This window comes from Phallusia mammillata, chromosome 4 (genome assembly GCF_965637545.1).
Source record: "Phallusia mammillata chromosome 4, kaPhaMamm4.hap1.1, whole genome shotgun sequence".
Classification (NCBI taxonomy): domain Eukaryota; kingdom Metazoa; phylum Chordata; class Ascidiacea; order Phlebobranchia; family Ascidiidae; genus Phallusia; species Phallusia mammillata.
In genome coordinates this window covers 5,273,545-5,293,356 of record NC_137255.1, presented here as the reverse complement: position 1 = coordinate 5,293,356, position 19,812 = coordinate 5,273,545, and the positions used below count along the sequence as shown (strand labels likewise).

The window sequence follows — 19,812 nt, the reverse complement described above, 5'->3', positions numbered from 1 at the left end:
TGGACTATATAAGCGTAAACGTTCTCATCCATATGCTAAACCTGTATAGTAAACATAAAGAACTAAACGGATTTTGAAGTTTACGTTTGACGATCAGACTAGGTTCGCGCTTGATGATCAGATTATTTCATCATAATTATGTATCACAAACGTTGAATTTTTTAACGTAGTGATATATGGTTGTCAGTTAAAGTTTATTACTTTTCCTTTGTTGAACACTTGACGGGTGAGTAAAACAAAGTAAGTTGGTCATATTTAACAAGATATTCATTCATATTTTTTCATTCGGTAATGACGCCGCGGGCCACGGAAAATTGCCTGGCGGGCCAGATGTGGCCCGCGGGCCGCGTGTTGGAGACCCCTGATGTAGACCTTTAAACTCCGTACTCTTTTAACAACGCGTTCATACTAAAGCTTTGACAGTCTCTGCCAGGTATCTCAAAAAAAACGTATTGAAGTGAGACTATAACAAATCTTACGTCTACATTGGCAAAAACGGCACAAACAAAACAAATTTATTTGTCTGTGGTCGCTATGACCAGTGTTTTTTTTAAGGTGTTTTGGGGGACCGAAACAAATTTCTCCAGCGGTTTCCCAAAATTTCAAAATCAAAATTTTTTGGTATTTAAAATTTAAATGAAACACTTGCGGTCTCTTAAAACTACTTAGCGGTCACCCAAACCAAACCTTAAAAAAAACCTATGGCTATGACATTCGAAACGGCAACTATAAAAGCCTGTCAGTGCGTCTGTGAGCGAACAACATCTTTAATTATTCATTATTCTACTTTACCAACTCTACATAACATTGTTTCCTATGCCTGAGCGCAGTTAAAACCGCTGTAATGTTATGGCAAAATCGCTGTCAAACCAAATGACTTAAAATTTCGTAGCTATTGAGCGTATGGAAATGTTATATCTTTGAAAACTTATTGTGACGAGTTAAAATCCATCTCCCGGCGTTGTCTGAAATGTTTTGCACACGAAAATTCAACCGTTAATGTAAACATTGTACACAACAATATGATGGTCGCTACAACAGAAACCTCTCAATTCTCTTGTGTGTCAAATAACCACATGCATTTAAGTTGCGTTTTTTTACCAGACACCAAACTAATGGCTCTTGACTACTTTGCAATGGCTGTTGGCTAAATTGCGATGCTAATATATCACACAAGGTTCTTATTGTTTCAATAAAGAAACCAACAGTAGATTTACGTTTTGCTATCACTACAGTTGGGCTATTAAATCGGGAACTAAAATTCCAATCAAACAACTGGTGGATGACAATAATATTACACAGTATTTCAGTAACGTTTCTTACAGCAATTCAGTCCAAATTTCATCAGACTGGTCACTATCTTGCTTGACTGACTAAATCGAATATCGGATTTGATTTGCATCACCTAAATTGTCTTCAATAGTAAACAGACATGTACTATTTTTGAGTGTGATATAAAACTTGTAAACTAAGGCATTGACATTTGTGATATAAAATCCAACCTACTTTTTTCACTTCTGCTATATGACTGGCTCTACACTTCTCCTAATTAAACAAATAACATAAAAAAATGATTTGTTTTGAACAGCCACTTGTAGTCAATGTGCTTCCCAATTAGCATTGGAGAAACACGTTACTTGGCAGTTGAAGGCTAGTCACGTAGACAAAATGCTATTGGCTTATCATAACCCTTGACATTTTGGAAAAAATATTTCTTCATTCCATGACTTTAAAACATGAAGAAGCATGTAAACCTTTATTAATCTTTAACATTTCTAAAGTATATTTTTAGCTCAATTCTGTTATGCGACATAGCCTATAGGCTGCAGTTATACAACAGAAAAAAACTTTTTCGCAATCGATGCGGTGGTTGTTGACTTCGAAAGTGCTACAGTTGTTTTTGTTGCCGTTTCATGCGTTTTAATGCTACTTCCAGGAAATGAAATGTCCTGTCATGCATCATTGTGTGATTATGGAGGTGTGCCAAACGGTTAACACCACTGTTTTACGATATGCTACAAATTCTTTGTTCATATTTAAGACATACAATCTGTTTGGTGTTGGTTAGAAAGGAGACAAAAAAGAGTGCAACTCAACTATGTTCTGTAAAGCGCCACAAAAAATCGGCCAAATATGGCCTATTAAAGCCAGATGGTATTGGAGGACTTTCTTTTTTACTGGGTTCGTACTTCGAACCCAAACACTCCCGGGGACGAATCCTTATGACGGTTATTTGTGTCCGTTTGTGGTCAGGCGCGCCGGACCATTCGGCTAATTTTCTTCCCTTGAAATTAGACTTTCCATGTTAAAAAAACTAACTTTAAAGTATGAACGCCATCTTACCGTGGACTTTTCACTTGGCGCTAATATGCGGTCACGCAGAAACATGCATGCATGAATTTGTGCGGCCTTTGTGGACATTACTGTATAAATCAGTGTGCCCGATACAACCACAATCAACACACCCGCTGGTAAAATACGTTTTAAATAAACGTCTAGATGCCGCGACTATGGTATTTATGTGGCCAAATGCATGGAATGTAATGCTTACTATTTAGACCAAACCAAAAACCCCTTTGCTGTACGATGGCGCGGACATACCGACTTGCAAAACATTTGACTACTATGAAAAAAATAGCGAAGACCTGATATTGAACAGACACTAAGAAAAAACTATTTGACGTGGCATTTCATATTAAAAAATGCTTCGTTGTTTGAGAAAGCGTTTTTTTTTTGCTCAGCGAGGTTGAGGCGAGTTGAAGATTGAGTTTTGTTTACGACCGATATTGTGTGGAAAAGGGGTCACCAACGTTGTTATGATTACAAAGCAAACAAGAGTCATGTTTGAAAAAATCAAAACTGTCAATACAAGTGTTAAGGGTTTCTATTGTTGCGTTATAATTTCCAACGTTATATTTAATTAGCAGCTCATTTCGAGCCCTGTGTGCCGTATAGCGCAGTAACATTCCTAACATTGTAATTAAACTCCATAAGCATAGTTAACCCTAGTCTGACGTTGCTTGCTATGAATGTTAATAGTTTCTTGTTACCTATATAATGCTGCGCAAGTTAAGTTGAATCATTCTATTTTTACTTCCGTTTTACTTGGTGTCGTGAATGGCCCGTAGGCCTATACCAGTGGTTCCCAACCTTACGTGGACCATGGCCCCCTACACGTAACTTTTTGACCTTGTGGCCCCCTTCAAGTAACCCTGCAAGTCCTGTGGCCCTTTAAAAAATTGAAATAGCAACCCGTGTTTGAATTCGGTACTAATTTCGGCTTTAAACAGGTCGAATAGAGTGAAAAAGAATCCGTAATCGTGAAAAACCTTAATATAGGCAAATAGTGTGTGAAATAGTCGATTAAATTAGGAATAAAGTTATTTACAACACACACTTAGTTATGCGCATTAAAAAAAGAAAATGGCTTTTTGTGGGTGTTTCTGGTGAATATACTCCTGTGCCCCCCCCCCCCCCCCCCCCCCCAGAACACAGCTCGTGCCCCCTCTGGGGGGCCATGGGCCCTGGTTGGGAACCACTGGCCTATACAGACTTAAAAAACCTTGATCGGGATTCGTCCCCGGGAGTGTCCTGGGTTCGAACCCCGTGAAAAAAATACAACAACAAGGAAATAAAACTGGTGGTAAAAACAAAACATGTTTCACCAACAGCCTCACTCAAGAAAGCTCTAATAGAATCATTACTCAAACTATGATTTAATGACAAAAGCTGTTCAGTGCAGTTTTATTGCCATGTAGGACTGCATTTATATTGAACATGGACTTTATAGGCTACAGCATAAAACAAAAATTTTGCCCAGAATAAAGAGAATGTGGTTAATGAAGTACAATTTTAACTTAAAATACTCTACGTTTTGCAGCAAATCCAGTAGTTGGCCTGTCAGGCTTGTTTATTGCACTTTTCATTTACAGCAATGGTTACCTCCCTGGCTAAATAGGCTTTTGGGGGGAAAGTGTTAATTGCATTGAAGGGCTAATTAAAACACTGTCGACATGTTGCCATGTATTTATCAGTGCCTCCAATCACTTCAATTTCCTTTTCTTGTCCAAGTCGCTTGGTAAATGCAGCTTCTCTAAAACAAGATGTGCATACAGCAGTTAGCTTGACTACACTCTCTGCAATTGGAACCAACTCCAAGATTGAACCAAAGGCCTTCCTTTCAAATGTGCCATCCAATGCAGCAACTATAATTGTTTTTCCAGAATTTGCCATTTCTTCACAAAATGTCACAATATCAGAGAAGAACTGTCCTTCATCGATACCAATAACTGAAAAGTTATGAGTGTTTTTGAGTGTCATTAGTTTGGTTGCTTTGACAGCAGGAATAACTTGCTTGTCATGGGTTGCCATTTCTTCTTCACTGTACCTGAAGTCTTTAGCATACTTTATTACAAGACAATCACGATCAGCTACTTGATACCGTCGTATTCTTCGCATTAGTTCCGTTGATTTTCCAGAAAACATTGGACCAAATATCACCTGTATCTGGCCACGATCTTTTGTGGGTCTATGAGTAAAACCAGATGAAGAAACGCACGCCATTTTGTAAATTTCTGCAAAAGTTCTTTTGAAATTTTGATCTGATGTTAAAGACGTCAAAGACACAAAATACTTGAAATTCGGCGCTAAAAACGAAAACAAAACAGCTGTATTGGTCACAACTTCCAAGATCCCGCCATAAATACACAATTTGATTTTTATCCTCGAATTTCTACTTGGACAACCTCTCGTTAAACTCTTCAAAAGGGGCTAACATCTTCGCCGCGGCAACTGATACCTAGGTAAGTTGAACCAGTGTCCTTTTTCCGCGTTATCATGCGTTGAGCGAGGGCACGATGACAATAAAAGGTCCTGTTTTGGTCAGTTAGGTTCGAATTGAGGCAAGTAAACCTGATACTTTTAGGTCGAAGTAGAATAGGAGCTAGAACCAAGTCAAAGACCGCGGCTTTAAGTTGGCAGAATTCCAAAGCGTTTGTTGTCTCCCATGCAACGTTATGTCTATGAGGTGTTTTAATTTTGAAACCGCGATTTTTGTTACAACTTACTACAAATTTGTACAAATGTGGTGTTTTTGAAAACTATGCGCAGTGTTGTACATATTCTTTTTGACGTTGTTTGTCTTCTGATATTACGGATTGCAAACATTGCTCTTTGGTCAATGGCCTGTGCGCCATGTTCGGTCATCTAACTCGGAAATACAAACTAATTATTTTTTTGCCCAAAACTTATTGATCAAAAATAAACTGACATGCAATTTAGTTATCAATCCTATCCGTATTATAAAATTTACTGTTTAGTGCTTTCAAAACTACGGCGGAAGTAAAAGCATTAAGCGAATGAATGATAATTAAGCCTGCAGACGCAGTGCACACTGTTTCGACCTATAAGTTCTCATCAGTGTAGCAAGTGTATGCCCAGTTGTGACATCGCACCGAATTGGTGAGGCTTGCCTTTTAAGCCTGTTACTCCCAACAAAATGTGCCGTTGGACGGCTACATTAGCCAATATCTCTCGTCGCCTGGTGGACCGATGAGACCTTATAGATCGAAACAGTGTACACTGTCTGCAGCTTATGTATAAAGTGTTATTGAAGGTGTTCACTCAATAAAAAAACCTGTATTGGGGCCGGCAAATAGCTAAATTGTTGTGCAACCCTGATTAAGAATATGTATTTGTAAAGTATACAAAACTAGATAGGCCTATTAGGGGGTCTATCAGAAAAATAAAAAGTATTCTTCAATTCGCCTTGGCTTTGTTTTTTTAACAACAAAATGTATGATCTTCAACCATATCATATTTTTACTTCGGTGACACTGAAGCTCAGACTTTATTTCACTAAAATAAAACGGACAAAACTGCCGGTTTGTTGAGTTTATTATTATTTTTTTATTTTAGGTCAGTCGAATTTTAGGTGCAGATAAAGCAAAGGATTGCTCATAGAAGCAGACATGTAAAACTGGCTATCAACGTCATTATAACCACCAATGTATATGCAGAACATTATGTTTTATTTCATTTACACCAGTGATTTCGAATTATCAGCCACTGTATTATTGCAACCAAACAGTTTGATTCGATTAAAAAAACCTTTTTCTGGTTATACTTTTTCAAAAAATTAATTATTACTAAACAGATATTTATTATTAAGCCGCGTTCCTAGAAACCAATTCAGTTTTAATGAAACATGTTGATTTTAACAAACCATTATCACAAGCCTTTCAAATTAGGGCGGATGATGAGTCTGACATTTGGACTTTGTGATGCTGAAAAGGTTGATAGCCGCACTGAAGGCTATAAGTGACAAATTGACGCCATGTTGTACTGAATGCAATAACTACGTGTAATGCAATCCGCTATAACATTTAAACTACCATCATGGGTTGTTCGAATGACATCAGCCAGGACATTTGTTCTCAACAGGGTGCTACTTTGGCACACCAAGAGAGGACATGATATTTATGACTGATGTTTTGACATTTGTTACCCGCAATCTTATATCTTTGTTACGAAGCAGATTGTAGAAAGCAGAGCTGTATTATTAGACGTACAGCTTTTCGCTGTCCTTCCAATGTTGCGCAGAAACCTTTTCTGTTTTCATTGGCGAGGGATTGGCAGCTTTTGAGTGTCTAACAAAGAAATATGACAAAATTTAGAGAACCGCTGATCTAACCCAATCCGAAAAGCACCGACAGTTTCAACATGTTTAAAGGTTTTCTTTTGTAGCTGTTAAGAACTCAAACAGCGATCTTTTAGCTTACATTAAGGGTCAAATAATTGCTTAAGAAACAATATATTGTATGGCAGGAAATGAATTACATGGACTAGGTTTAAGAATTGCATAATTTTTCAAGGTTCTCTAAGAGCGAGTTAAATCGTTTTGCCAGTGGTTCTTTTTGCAAAGAACCGTGGCGGAAATTAAGTGTCATAAGACGTGAAGCAAAAAAATCCTGTTTGTTATTGTTAAGCTGCTCGTAAATACCAACTTTATTAAAATCAAAAAATTAGGAGATATAAAGTTGTTTTATTACGTTTTTTAGTAAGTCTTAAAATAGCGAATTAGGCTTGTGAAAGAACAGCAAACTATGTTCGCTTCGATAAAAGTAATTACAACAGGATGCAGTTTAGTTACAAAAAGGCATTCAAACATTTTTCGTATATATTTGAAGAAAGATACTAAAACAAAACGCAACGACTACAGAACCAAGAGCGATTGTGCATCGTGCTATATTTCAGTAGGTTTAATACGTGCAGTAAGTCTTAGAAATGATGAACTAGATTTGGAAGTACAAAGTTCAACGAGTAAAGAAAAACATAGGTAAAAAGGTGCAGTTTATTTATTCACATGCAAGAGCAAGGAGTTTTACGTTGGTTGTAAAAACTTCTATCCGATTGAGTCCATAAATCATAGCCCAGTACGTGCCGCGTTGTGTCTTACTTGGTTGAAATTAGTGTATTTTTGTTATATTTGTTTCAGAAAACAGTGTTGCTAATATCTTTACAAAGTGAAAACAAAAATGTCGTCTGTGCATATGCAATCAAAGGTAATTCTTTTCATTAATTTCAATGCAAATTTTGAAGTTAACCAACTTGTATTTTAAACTTCTACTTTCACCATTTGTATCTTTAAGTTAAACAAAATCATTTATTCCACATTTTTTTATGTCTTAAATATAACTACAATTAGCAAGTTTTCTTTTTCAGGATGAGTTTGATAACGCTATAGCAGGGGCTGGATCAAAACTGGTTGTCGTTCATTTTTTTGCTGTGTGGAGTGGTATAAGTAGAGTTTTGAAACCGGAAGTCGAGGTATTACCCAGTCACAAGGCCTCAAAGGGTCGCCAAACCATACTTAGACTTAGCCTGTGGTGGTATTCAGCCGGTTCGCACCGGTTCTATAAAACCGTCTCACAAAATTTTATGAGATCAGCGAACCAGTTATAGCATTACTGGTTACTGTCAATGGAAAGACGACTTTTTTTAACAGAACCGGCTAAAACATATAACTTTTGTGATAGAACCGGCTGAAAAAAAATTGAAACCCACCACTGGACTTAAACCTTCAGAATGTTAGTTAGGTACCCAAAACCCTAATTTTTCTATTTGCTTATTTATAGGATGTTACATCGATGTATAAGATCCAAAGTTTGCCAACTATCGTTTTGATCAAAAACGGACAGGAAGTATGTGATATTTTTTAATAACTTTTATGTTTCCATGCTATAGTAATGCGCAATCTTTACTGAACATTTTTTCATTGGTAGAAACGATTTTTAAGACATTGTTTATTGTTTAAGTGTAGGCCTACAAATTTTAAAAGTTTAACTTTAGGCAAGCAAAAGTCTGTAGACGATCAAAATACGCTTGAACTGTAACATATTACTCATTTCATGATTTATGTTTTTTCTTTGTTTTAGGTCAAGCGAATCACAGACCCAAATATTATGGCCCTGGACCAAGCCATAAAAGAAAACATGTAAAAGTTATCGTCCATTTATTAAATATGGTAATCAACATTTAATTTGTAGCCTATACGGCACATTATATTTTACCCAAGTCTTAATTGTACACCTTTCATAAAACGTTGAAAAACAAATTCGTTTGTTTTGTAGGCTACTAAATAGGTTTTGTATTGACATAAAGAATTGGATGTGTAGGCTACAATAAAAATGTGACGCTAAATATAAGCCGTCTCACGAAATTTTATGAGATCAGCGAACCGGTTAGCATTACTCGTCACTGTCGATAGACTTTTTGTAACAAATCCGACTGAAAAATATGACTTTTGTGATAGAACCGGCTGGCAAAAATTTTTAATCTCACCACTGGGTGGACACCATATATTTTGCACATCACGTGAATGTTTTGTCCTGGGGTCAAGAATCTGTTTAATAGATTAATTATCGATATGATTCGGTTAAAACTATTGTAGTTGACTCATTTAGGCCGTATTTTAAAAACCTAGTTTGGCTTTTAATTTTTTTCTTAGATTGTCTAAAACTCCAACCTTAAAGTAGGCCTACCAGCCCAAAACCCGACCCCGACCCCGACCCTATATTTTTTTCAAACAAAAAGCGCGAACCCGTTCTAAAAGACATATCTGACTGACAGCTCAGGACAAGACAACATTTTAAATATCGTAAAGTAGCCTACAAAGAAACAATTATAGTTTGTCCAACTGAACCAATCTTTTGTGACACGCGCCATTAGATAAAAGTTTGCAAGCTTTGTGCTTTTGTAGCAGGATGTGACGATGTTTCCTTAATACTAGTTAACATAATGTTTACGATTCCGTCGAAATCGAATCTTCGTGATCGTAAATATCTCCAAATCAGCCGGTGAAACAATATCCGCAAACCGATACTTTCAAACGGTATTTCACTGTGTCTACAAGAAATCTTAACAATGCTATAGGCTGCTATTGGATCACTTTAACACTGCAATTCAGGGCATCATATCCTACAGTGTAGGTGTAGGACCTACACCAAAATCAGTCGTGATTGTCGTCGATGTCTGTGATTAGCAATGACTCTCATTCAGCAAGTCATTGAAGCGTATCACGAAAAACACTGACAGTGACAAGTCAATGGCGCGAAATTTAGATGTACAGCGTGTTGTGCTTAGTTTATTAGGTAAAGTTTCTGATCTTGTATTGTTGGTAATAGCTGTATTTTTAGCAAATATTGGATTAGCCTCACCTAACCAACATTCAACAGCAAGATTTTTTTATAAAGAAAATTTAATATATATACTGTGGTTCATTTTTAAAACGTAATTTAAAACTTGACATTTTTATTCCAAAAAATATAATAAATTACGCTTCATGATTTTGTTGTCGTTTTTGGTTTATCAGATTACAGAAATAAATAGATTGGATTGGTTTGACATATCATAGAACACTAACAATGATTCGCAGCGAACTAATGGTTGAACAAATCATGTTGTAAACTCAAATTGAAAATTAGACTCTTACATAAATTTGTTGGACATATACTGCCTTACTTTTGTAATTTGTGATGCGAAGAAGCCTGGCACCGAGCCAACTGGCCAGAAAACATGATGGACAGAGGAATATAGATGACCCAGACTATTGTTATGACAGAAAACAGAAGCCAAATAAAGGGGAAACTTTCCATTCCCAACAATATGTATCACCATACAGGAAACCTCTACAGTTACTTTCTAATACCCAAAGTTTGAAAGCGGTAGAAAAGGGTTCAACACCATCCAGTTTACCAGATCATGCTACACATGAGTCCTTTATCAAAAGCATACTTTCCAAGCCTTTCAAAATCCCTATTCCAAATTACAAAGGAGCACTAGGTGCAAGAGGACTTGGTATCAAGCGACAACTGCTCAGAAAGCCATTGCATGATCCTTTTGAGGAAAATGCTTTAGTGTTGTACCATCCACCAGAAATTTCAGCACATGATGCTATCAAAATAGACAAAGCAAAGATTCCTGTACATGTGGTTGTAGATCCTGTTTTATCAAAGGTATGAATTTGTGTTATAGTTACACATTGATATAGCCCAGTACTTCTTAACTGTCTGTTGTAAGAGATGTCCTAGTGTGATATCCATTCTCACATTAGTTGTGTTACAGAAACTTGGGGATAAATTTGGGTTAAAGGGTTAAAAAGACGAAACTGTTGAAAATCCATAGGGTACAACCTTTGTCACTGTTGTACCAAATAAAATTACCTTGATTAGATCATGGGCCCCACCTTTATATAACACAAGGTGATTTACTTGTACATACCTACCGAATATGCCTATAACAACTACAAGTAAATTTTACATTTAATTCCAGCCTCACAAACGTCTCTGCGGGCAGAACAACCTTTAACTAATGGGTCACATTTTGACCGCAGGTTATACACCCCTGGTTTAAGGCCAAGACATATGTGCATAACAATGGCTAAACTCATTTTTTTCCCCAAACAGTCATGTCCATATTGTATTCATGTGTATAACTCATTTTTTTATTTTTTCCCCCCAAACAGTCATGTCCATATTGTACCTTATTCATTTGTATAGGTGTTGAGGCCACATCAAAGAGAGGGAGTGAAGTTCCTTTATGACTGTGTGACTGGTGCACAAGTGAAAGGTTCGCATGGTTGCATTATGGCTGATGAAATGGGTCTGGGAAAAACCTTGCAATGCATTACTCTTATTTGGACCCTTCTAAAACAGGCAAGAAATAAGAAATAAAACAGATGCTTGTAAAATCGTTAAAAACATGTATATAATTAGAATTGCATAATTCATTTTCTTGATAGGGATAGTAAATCCCAACCACAACCATATTTTAAAAATTTTGTTAAGTTGATTGTATTGCTCTATTAATTGCATATAAAAGCTTGGCAAATTGGTAAATGCGATTAACTAATTTTGACTGTATTTTTTGTAGATCATTTGCTAAATATTGGACTGTCACAAGCATTTGAATATCATACTGTACTTTGCTATATATATTTTTTCTCTTTGTAATAACAGGGCCCTGAAATGATCCCTACCATAGACAAGGCTGTGGTTGTGTCGCCTTCAAGCTTGGTAAAGAACTGGGAAAAGGAAGTGAACAAATGGTTATGCAATAGAGTCCACACATTGGCTATTGATTCTGGCTCCAAAGCTGAGATTGACAGGTGAAAAAATGTGATTAGTCTGTATGTAAACTTTTGTTTCTAAAATGGGTAAATGCTCAAGCTATGGCACACAACCTTTTCACTATTACCTTTCATGTCACAGGTTTTATTTCAATATGGCCGTGAGCTTGCTGAGCCTATTTAAGAAGCCTAATAAACTGAATACATACATCTACTTGGCCTGTGATGTTAATACTCTATTTCATTTTTAAAAAGTCCTTTTAGGCCAGTTTGTGAAGCCAAATATTTAGCTAAATAGTTTTTTTTTTATTAATGCACAGCTATAAGTACATATTTATCATAGTACACCAGGCCCATTGAAGGCGTTATATCCCATTAAGCTGATTTTACTATGTATATATATATGTGCATGGCGTTACAGATTTATCGCTTTGGCCACAGGTTGCATGCCTTCCTTGGTGCTAACACAGTTGGCTTAGATTGTATAAAAACTGTATTAGGTTGTGCCCCTAACTATATTGCTTCTATGCATTTTTCAACTAAAACTAACTTTATTTGTCTTTAAGGGAGCTTGAGAGGTTTATGAGCCAATATGGACGAAGGGTGGCCACCCCTATTCTGTTTATATCTTACGAAACATTTCGTTTGCATGTGCGGGTGTTGCAGAAGGGAAAAATAGGCCTTGTGATCTGCGATGAAGGTCACAGGTATGCAAAATGTTTACAGTATAGTATTCTTATTTGCCTTTTCAAACTGGTTAATGCAGAAGTGTGATTTTAACAACAATTATGATTACAAGACCAATTGAACTTTTTGTTCATACCTTTTATTTGCAATGTTGTGTTTACAAAGGTTAAAGAACTGTGAAAACCAGACATACTCAGCATTGAGCAGTATCAACTGCGAACGGAGAGTTCTACTTTCTGGAACACCAATTCAAAATGACCTGCTGGAGTATTTTAGTTTGGTTCATTTTGTCAACACAGGAATGCTTGGGACAGCTAACGAATTTAAGAAGAAGTATACATCTTTGTATTTAAGTCTTATCTAATATCTAACTGATTTTTATGCTGACCCAATACTCCAACATAGATCTAGACATTGCAAGGCCTTTGGGCAAAAAAGTTTCTTTGGTTGGCTCTGTTCAGCTTGGTAAACCTAATTGGTACATAATTGCAGAAAAGGCCATATATCCTTTGGTAACTTCAGAATAAATATATATTTTATGCAGGGAGCAAAGTTACATTAGATTTACCTGGCTGTGGGATTCAAATTTTTTGTCAGCCGGTTCTATCACAAAAGTCATATTTTTCAGCCATTTCTGTAACAAAGAGTCCATTGACAGTAACCAGTAATGCTAACCGGTTCGTTGATCTCATAAAATTTTGTGAGACAGTTCTACAGAACCTGTGCGAACCGGCTGAATCCCATCACTGGATTTACCCTATTAAAAACAATAGCCAACCCCTGCTTTAGAGCCTAATTTGAAGCCTTATTAAATACTGTAATAATGTTAGTAACATTAGGTTCTTGGGATAGATCTGAGTTTTAAACGTGTCTCTCTGTACAGATTTGAGTTGCCTATTTTGAGGGGCCGTGATTCTGCTGCAACTGATAAACAGAAGGAATTGGGCGAAACAAGACTGAAAGAACTTGTCCAATTGGTTGATCTCTGTATTATCAGAAGAACATCTGACTTGCTTTCAAAGTACATAGAAATATACTTCGCTTACATCATAAAATTTGTAATTTTTTAACATTTACAAACAGGTGTAGCTGATGTGGCCCCTCATATTACTGTTGATAGCATTTGCCGAAACGTTTTAGCAATAAAGCATTTTGGTTTTTCGTTTATTTAGGATTTTATATTTGCCTTTAAATATACATAGATTTTAATAAAGTATTTATTTTATAGATGTAAAATATCTTTATTAGTAGGATCAGCCCTGAAGTGTTTCTGCAAACCAGGGATAATGGCAAACTTTTATATAAGTCACACTATACAAGACCAACAGAAACGTTGCACTGATGCAAGCCACATACTTGTGTGTAAATGTCTGGTTTAGAGATGCTTAATTTGGTGTAATGTGTTATGTAGGTCTTGTGTACTATGATGTTTGATGATTTGAATGCTGTCAGTCTCATGTCTGCTGCTTACAAAAAACTATATGTCACAGTTTTTGTGGGCACTAATGGGGCAGAATAAGATGTTTGTTTGAAAACCTGTATTTTTTTCTTTTTAGATACTTGCCTGTCAAGACAGAATTTGTGATATGTTGTCCCCTCACTCCATTGCAAGAAAACCTCTATAACAGTTTCATAAGCAAACAGGACTTCTCAGATTGCCAGTCAGCCCCAAAAAGAAGGAAAGGTGACCAGGAAGGGTTTGGTGCCAGAGGACTTTCTGCTATAACACAACTTAAAAAAGTGAGTTTGGTTGAGCACCTTTGAATTTATTGATGTAAATCCCTTGTTTGTATTTTATTTTTGTATGGTAGACAATATACTGTTCCAACACTGCAATCCTTGGTTTGTGGGTTTATTTGAACATACATAGAGATTTATAAAGTTTATAGAGCTCTTCCTGCAATTGTATTTTTATTTCCGACAGCAGTGCATTGTTACATGCTTGCTTTTAATTCTTTTTTCCTTTGTTTATTGTGCACTTTACTATGCGCATTCAGTGTTATTTACCCTGATGAAGGCAACCTGTATAGGACGTTGAAACTTTGGAATAAAAATACAATTGCCAGAAGAGCTCTATGAACTTGATATTATGCCTGGCAGCAATAGCTTATATAGAGAGATTTATAGTTTTTCTCTACAATTTAGTTTTGACTTTAGACATAAGAAATTTCCACTTATTAGCAGCACTAATGCATAGCACAGCTTAAAATTTCTGTTCAAGATAAATAGACAAATCCAGTTAGTCATATGTCCAGTTTGCCATTTTTTGTGTGCAAACAACCAGACAATTTTGTTTTGTCCAAATAACCAGACAACAAATTGCTGGGGTTGGGATTTACAAGCTGTATGTGATTTCCATTGCTGTCTGTATTAGTCATGTATTTGTTGTAAGAAGTGTGACCTAAGTTAGTTTTATATGTTGGATTTAAAAATAAAAATAAAGCAAATTAGATATAATTTTGTCACACTTAAAAATTGCTTTGGAATTTTCTTTCAGCTGTGCAACCATCCTGCCTTAATCCATGAGAAGTGTGTGATGCAAGAGGATGGATATGAAAATATGTTGCAGTTTTTTCCACCATCTTTTACCACTAAAACTATTCTTGTGAGTCAATATTAACATTTGTACAGAATCTACAGATGTAATTTCACAACTGACCTTCACTTACCAACTGTTGCAGCACATTTTGCACACTTGAAACACGAAAGTTGTTCAAAAATAATTAGCACCTTAAAGATGATGTCTTAGACCAGTGGTTCTCAACCTTTTAAGTTTGCGGACCAGTAAACTTTCGAAACAAATTTTGCGGACCGTTGGACTTTCAAAATCTACCCAAAATGCAATTATGACAAACATATGCAATTCAAAAGAAGTAGGAAAAAATCAATTGAATGAGAAGTTTGCTGCTGTCTGTTTGATATCATACGTGTTAAACGCGGTTCATTGAGATATATGAAATTTAAATTAAGATATAAAATTGTAATATATTTGGCGGACCGGCAAGAAAGTTGACGCGGACCAGGACTGACGGTCCGCAGTCTGTGGAGGTTGAGAACTAGTGATGCACCGAACCCGCCTAAAAAAGTTCGGGCCGAAACCGAGTATTCGGCCATGAGGCCGAATAATTTCGGCCGAATCAGGCCGAACCTAAAATCCCCGTTTCTTTGGATGTTTTCAACAGAACCTTGTGTTGTTGATGCGAGTGAACTCAATTTTGACAAACTAAAATCACTTTTACAATGCGCAAGCTTTGCTAAACATATAATATTTTGCAGACAACGTGGCTAGTGTTTTATAGATACAACAAATAGTTAATTTATTATGTTTCGTATGAGCGTAAATAAAATTTAAGGCCTCAATTCCATGCAATAAAAAAGTTCGGTTTCGGCCGAATTTTCAAAAAAGTTCGGGCCGAAACCGAAACATCGGAAAACAGCGGATTCGGCCGAAATGTTTCGGCCAACCGAAACTTCGGTGCATCACTATTGAGAACCACTGTCTTAGATTGCTGTGTGCAACCAATAGGATCAAAATATAGTTGTAGCATTTCAGAATCACTGGAAAAACAATTAGTTCATTTTTGCTGCATCACTAGTTTTGAAATCACTCATGTTATTTATTTAATTTTTGGTCTATTTTAGCCTGAGCTCTCTGGCAAGATGTTGCTTGTTGACTATTTGCTTGCCCTCACAAGATCAACTACAAGTGATAAATTTGTTCTTGTTTCTAACTACACACAAACACTGGATCTGTGTGAAAAACTCTGTAGACTTCGAAGGTAAATTTCTTATCTGTAGAATACAGATATTCATCATAAATTTGTTTTGCCAGAATTAAGTAAAAGCATTGGAGTTAACAACCCCGGGATAAAATATAGCTAGAAAATTACACAATTGTTTTTAAATTAAAGGTTACATTTTGTTGGTGACAATTATTTTTCTTCTAAAGATTTTTTTCCATTGTTACCAACACACGAAAAATCTGGTGCCTTATTGGATATTACAAAAATGTTGGCATAAAAAGCGTTTGCATTAAAACAACATAAAAGAAATATTTTTAATGCAGATACCTTTTTGTGCGTTTGGACGGGAGTATGACAATCAAGAAACGTGCCAAGATTGTGGATAAATTTAATGATCCATGCAGTCCTGAATTCGTGTTCATGTTGAGCAGCAAAGCTGGCGGGTAAAGCTGTAGAAAAAACGTTGTGTGTTGTTTTCAAAAAACAACTTGCAATTAGATAAGGTCTAAAATATCATGATGACTCGTCTTCCAAAGGTCGTTAATTTAAGATCTTGATATCGACTTTTACTAGACTCCAATTTGTTGCTTTTGGTATTTATTTATACATTTGTTTGTTAGCTGTTATGCCAGAAATCGCATAGGACAGTGGTTCTCAAACTTTTTTTGTTGCGACGCCTCTGGAAAAGTTTTCTGGACTTGCGACGCACCAGCAAATAAAAGTTAATGAGGAAACTTATCAATAAACAGTTAATTTAAATCTATTAAACAGCACTTAGAGAACAATACTTAGAGAACAATTTTAGCCGAACTGTTTTTCACCATAGTTATAAAACTGCACTCAACACTTTCAGTGCACCCGGCAATCACGTGCGGGCTTTTGTTAATTGTTTCAAATATTGCGCACAATTGCATTGTCTTGTCTGCTGCAAGGCCTCAACAGCATCAAAAACAAATTACAATGAAAGTAATGTTACAACTTACGCACAATATAAACTGATGCACAATAATTACTTCAAACATTTACTAACAATTATAAGTTATAACTACCTCAAGCCATTGCTAGAAAAGTCGCCTTTGTTACATTGTTATGAAGCAAGACTCCGTTCACATAATCAAGTTTAATGCCCGCGAAGCGTCGCACCAGACACGCGCCTATCACGCACTTGCTGCTTGCACTTTTTGGTCTCGACGTACAGTAACGGACAGCCGCATTTTTGATCAAAAACTTTTGAGGTAGATATATAGGTCAACCGCACTGAAACCTCATTTTTATAAAATGAACTGAGTTCACAAAGGAAATATTCTGCGACGCCCTTGGAAAATTAAAACGACGCACCAGGGCGTCGCGACACACAGTTTGAGAACCACTGACATATGATATTCTTTCCATTGATGTATTGTGTAAAAGGTGCGGCTTGAATCTGATTGGTGCAAATCGTTTGGTGATGTTCGACCCGGACTGGAATCCAGCCAACGATGAGCAAGCAATGGCTAGGGTGTGGAGAGATGGACAAAAGAAGCCATGTTACATTTACAGGTACATTGAAAACACGTTATCTGCCTAGTAGCAGAAGATTTCCGTTGTACACTAACCAGCCCGGCTAGCTCGCATTGTACTAATACTATTTAAGATGGGTGGTATCAACCCTGAAACGTCATGCAGACCTGCGATCACGACACACCTATTTTTATAAATCATAGTACTTCGGGCCCGTTGAAGGCGTCATACCTAAACAGCCAACCCCAAGCATTTCCATACTGCAAGGCTGAGGCTAAAAAATCTAGCCTGGGGTGGAATTCATTAAGAACAAACACTAGTTAAGATAAACAAAATTTTTTATACCGCGATCAGCCCCGAAGGGTTCATGCAGACCAGCGATCATAGCACACAAATTTCTAAATCATTGAAGGACTAGTACCGAATTGGCCGGTCACCAAGCATTTGCATATGGCAGTGCGAAGGCTAGAAAAGTTTCATGCGATTCGAACCCACGTCTCGAGCTATTCCGGGACTTGCGCTTTACCAACTGAGCTACACTGACCAAAGTCCAATCACAAACACCGTTGCCAGCTTTGTATTCTGCACAAGTCAGCTTCGTAGTGGGGGATTGCCAGATTGACCAGTAATTAGTTGAGATGAACATAAATTCATAATGTCCTTGTGGTTTTATTTTTGTTCGGTCATTATAAACAAGTCATACATAGCTAGTGGCTTTATTTTTTCAGTTATTTTGTAAGCTTTATTATTAAACGAAACCAAGCCATCTTTCTAACTTTAAGGTTGCTGGCGACCGGAAGCATCGAAGAAAAGATCTTCCAGCGACAAGCGCACAAGAAAGCTTTGTCGTCATGCGTGGTTGACCAGGAGGAAGACGTTGCACGTCACTTCTCACGTGATCAGCTGCGTGACCTCTTCACATCTCACGAAATTGGCGAAAACTCAACGCGTAGCAGCACTCACGATAGTTTGAACTGCAGAAGGTGAGATTTTTTGTACGCTAGACCTTGATGGCTGTTATAACCCTTTAAAACGTTAACGTTTCTGATTCTTATATATAGGTTTAACATATGCCTCGTTTAATCTACATAACAAAGTTTCATGAGTTTTGACGCATGATAGCATAACACCAGTTGCGGAGATAACCGATTGATTAGCGCAACCACTTTTTACAGTTGCGGGTTTTGATCCTGTGTATAGGCTAAATTGTGTTTCCCTTAGCAAGAAACTAAGGACCCGGTGAAACCCGGTGATGTGTTGAACTAAATTAAAGTTGCCTACACTTTAAATCAGGGGTTCTTAACCAGGGGTGCGAGAACTGTTCCTAGGGGGTGCGGGGGATGCTGAATCATTAAGGTTGGTTAGGTCTATTCTATTTAAGCAATTACAGAAGGGGAACGAAAATTGGTTGGTGATTTGAAAGGGGTACCAAAATTGGTTGGTGATTTGAAAGGGGTGCAGCAAGGAAAAAAGGTTAAGAACCACTGCTTTAAATAAAAAAAATCGACTAAAAATGTTCCCACGGACTTGGTGTGTGAAGCCGGTGCGCCACACCAGGTCCAAGAAGAGTCTTAAGGGACCACGACTATTAAAATTTAGAGTGAAAAAGGGACAAATAGACATGATTTTTAAATGTTGCTTTGAAGCTGAAAAGTATTGATGCTAATTACCGAGTATAGCATTTTGGATCTATGATTTTGATACAAATGGGGACCTATTAAAATATGATGAGTGTCAGCAAGGGGCCTAAAATATGTCTGCTAACTTCACGCAGTAAGCCTAATTAGCAGTATTTTGTTGCATTTCAGATGTGTAAATGGTATTCAAACGCGAGCACCCCCGCCCGAAGCGGATTGTAACTCGGATCTAGCCTACTGGCACCACTGTTTCACGACCAAAGACATTCCTGACCCCATACTTAAACAAACGTGGAAACAATCGGGCGCCACTTTTGCTTTCTATCAAAAATCACACGAAGAACAAAGGCAAACAGTTTAGATGCACTATTACGCCGCAGGCACCATAGAGGCTACAAATAAATCTATTGTTTATCTCGTTATGTATCAGTTTTTACACTTACTAATACTGTAAGGCCCTGCTGCCTTTTCGTGTTGCTGATAAACAAATAAACTTTTTCTCTCAAAGGTGTTTTGACAGCTAATAGAACGGAGTGATACCTGCAATAGAATGTATTCCCACATAAACTTTATTTTGTATTAGTTGAGACAGCAAGTTTATAAAGATTAAAATTTGCTT

The 19,812-nt window shown here is 36.9% G+C and overlaps 3 protein-coding genes across 3 annotated transcripts; 2 read left to right on the top strand and 1 right to left on the bottom strand.

The window, feature by feature from the left end:
• Positions 1–3,993: 3,993 nt before the first annotated feature.
• LOC145224235 (thymidine kinase, cytosolic-like) lies at positions 3,994–4,563 on the bottom strand. Its single transcript, XM_080090690.1, has one exon. It carries the CDS (start codon positions 4,561–4,563, stop codon positions 3,994–3,996), a length of 570 nt encoding a protein of 189 aa, XP_079946816.1.
• A 2,879-nt stretch (positions 4,564–7,442) lies between these two features.
• LOC145222510 (uncharacterized) lies at positions 7,443–9,845 on the top strand. Its single transcript, XM_080088647.1, has 4 exons — positions 7,443–7,562; positions 7,723–7,827; positions 8,136–8,201; positions 8,436–9,845. The coding sequence occupies exons 1-4, from the start codon at positions 7,536–7,538 to the stop codon at positions 8,496–8,498; spliced, it is 261 nt and encodes an 86-aa protein (XP_079944773.1). The 5' UTR covers positions 7,443–7,535; the 3' UTR covers positions 8,499–9,845.
• Positions 9,846–9,874: 29 nt separating this feature from the next.
• Positions 9,875–19,700, top strand: LOC145222505 (DNA repair and recombination protein RAD54-like). The gene is made up of 13 exons (XM_080088640.1): positions 9,875–10,514; positions 11,058–11,213; positions 11,517–11,665; positions 12,193–12,333; positions 12,479–12,646; positions 13,197–13,334; positions 13,870–14,053; positions 14,811–14,918; positions 15,956–16,092; positions 16,380–16,499; positions 17,467–17,595; positions 18,339–18,539; positions 19,365–19,700. The coding sequence occupies exons 1-13, from the start codon at positions 10,035–10,037 to the stop codon at positions 19,552–19,554; spliced, it is 2,301 nt and encodes a 766-aa protein (XP_079944766.1). The 5' UTR covers positions 9,875–10,034; the 3' UTR covers positions 19,555–19,700.
• Positions 19,701–19,812: the final 112 nt, after the last annotated feature.

Bases quoted from the DNA above. Each gene is read 5' to 3' on its own strand.
- LOC145224235 (XM_080090690.1), bottom strand. From the start codon at position 4,563: ATGGCGTGCGTTTCTTCATCTGGTTTTACTCATAGACCCACAAAAGAT.
- LOC145222510 (XM_080088647.1), top strand. From the start codon at position 7,536: ATGTCGTCTGTGCATATGCAATCAAAG. The intron at 7,828-8,135 runs GTATTACCCAGT...GCTTATTTATAG, and splicing joins TTTTGAAACCGGAAGTCGAG to GATGTTACATCGATGTATAA. The intron at 8,202-8,435 runs GTATGTGATATT...TCTTTGTTTTAG, and splicing joins TGATCAAAAACGGACAGGAA to GTCAAGCGAATCACAGACCC.
- LOC145222505 (XM_080088640.1), top strand. From the start codon at position 10,035: ATGCGAAGAAGCCTGGCACCGAGCCAACTGGCCAGAAAACATGATGGA. The intron at 13,335-13,869 runs GTACATAGAAAT...TTTTCTTTTTAG, and splicing joins ACATCTGACTTGCTTTCAAA to ATACTTGCCTGTCAAGACAG. The intron at 14,919-15,955 runs GTGAGTCAATAT...GGTCTATTTTAG, and splicing joins TTACCACTAAAACTATTCTT to CCTGAGCTCTCTGGCAAGAT.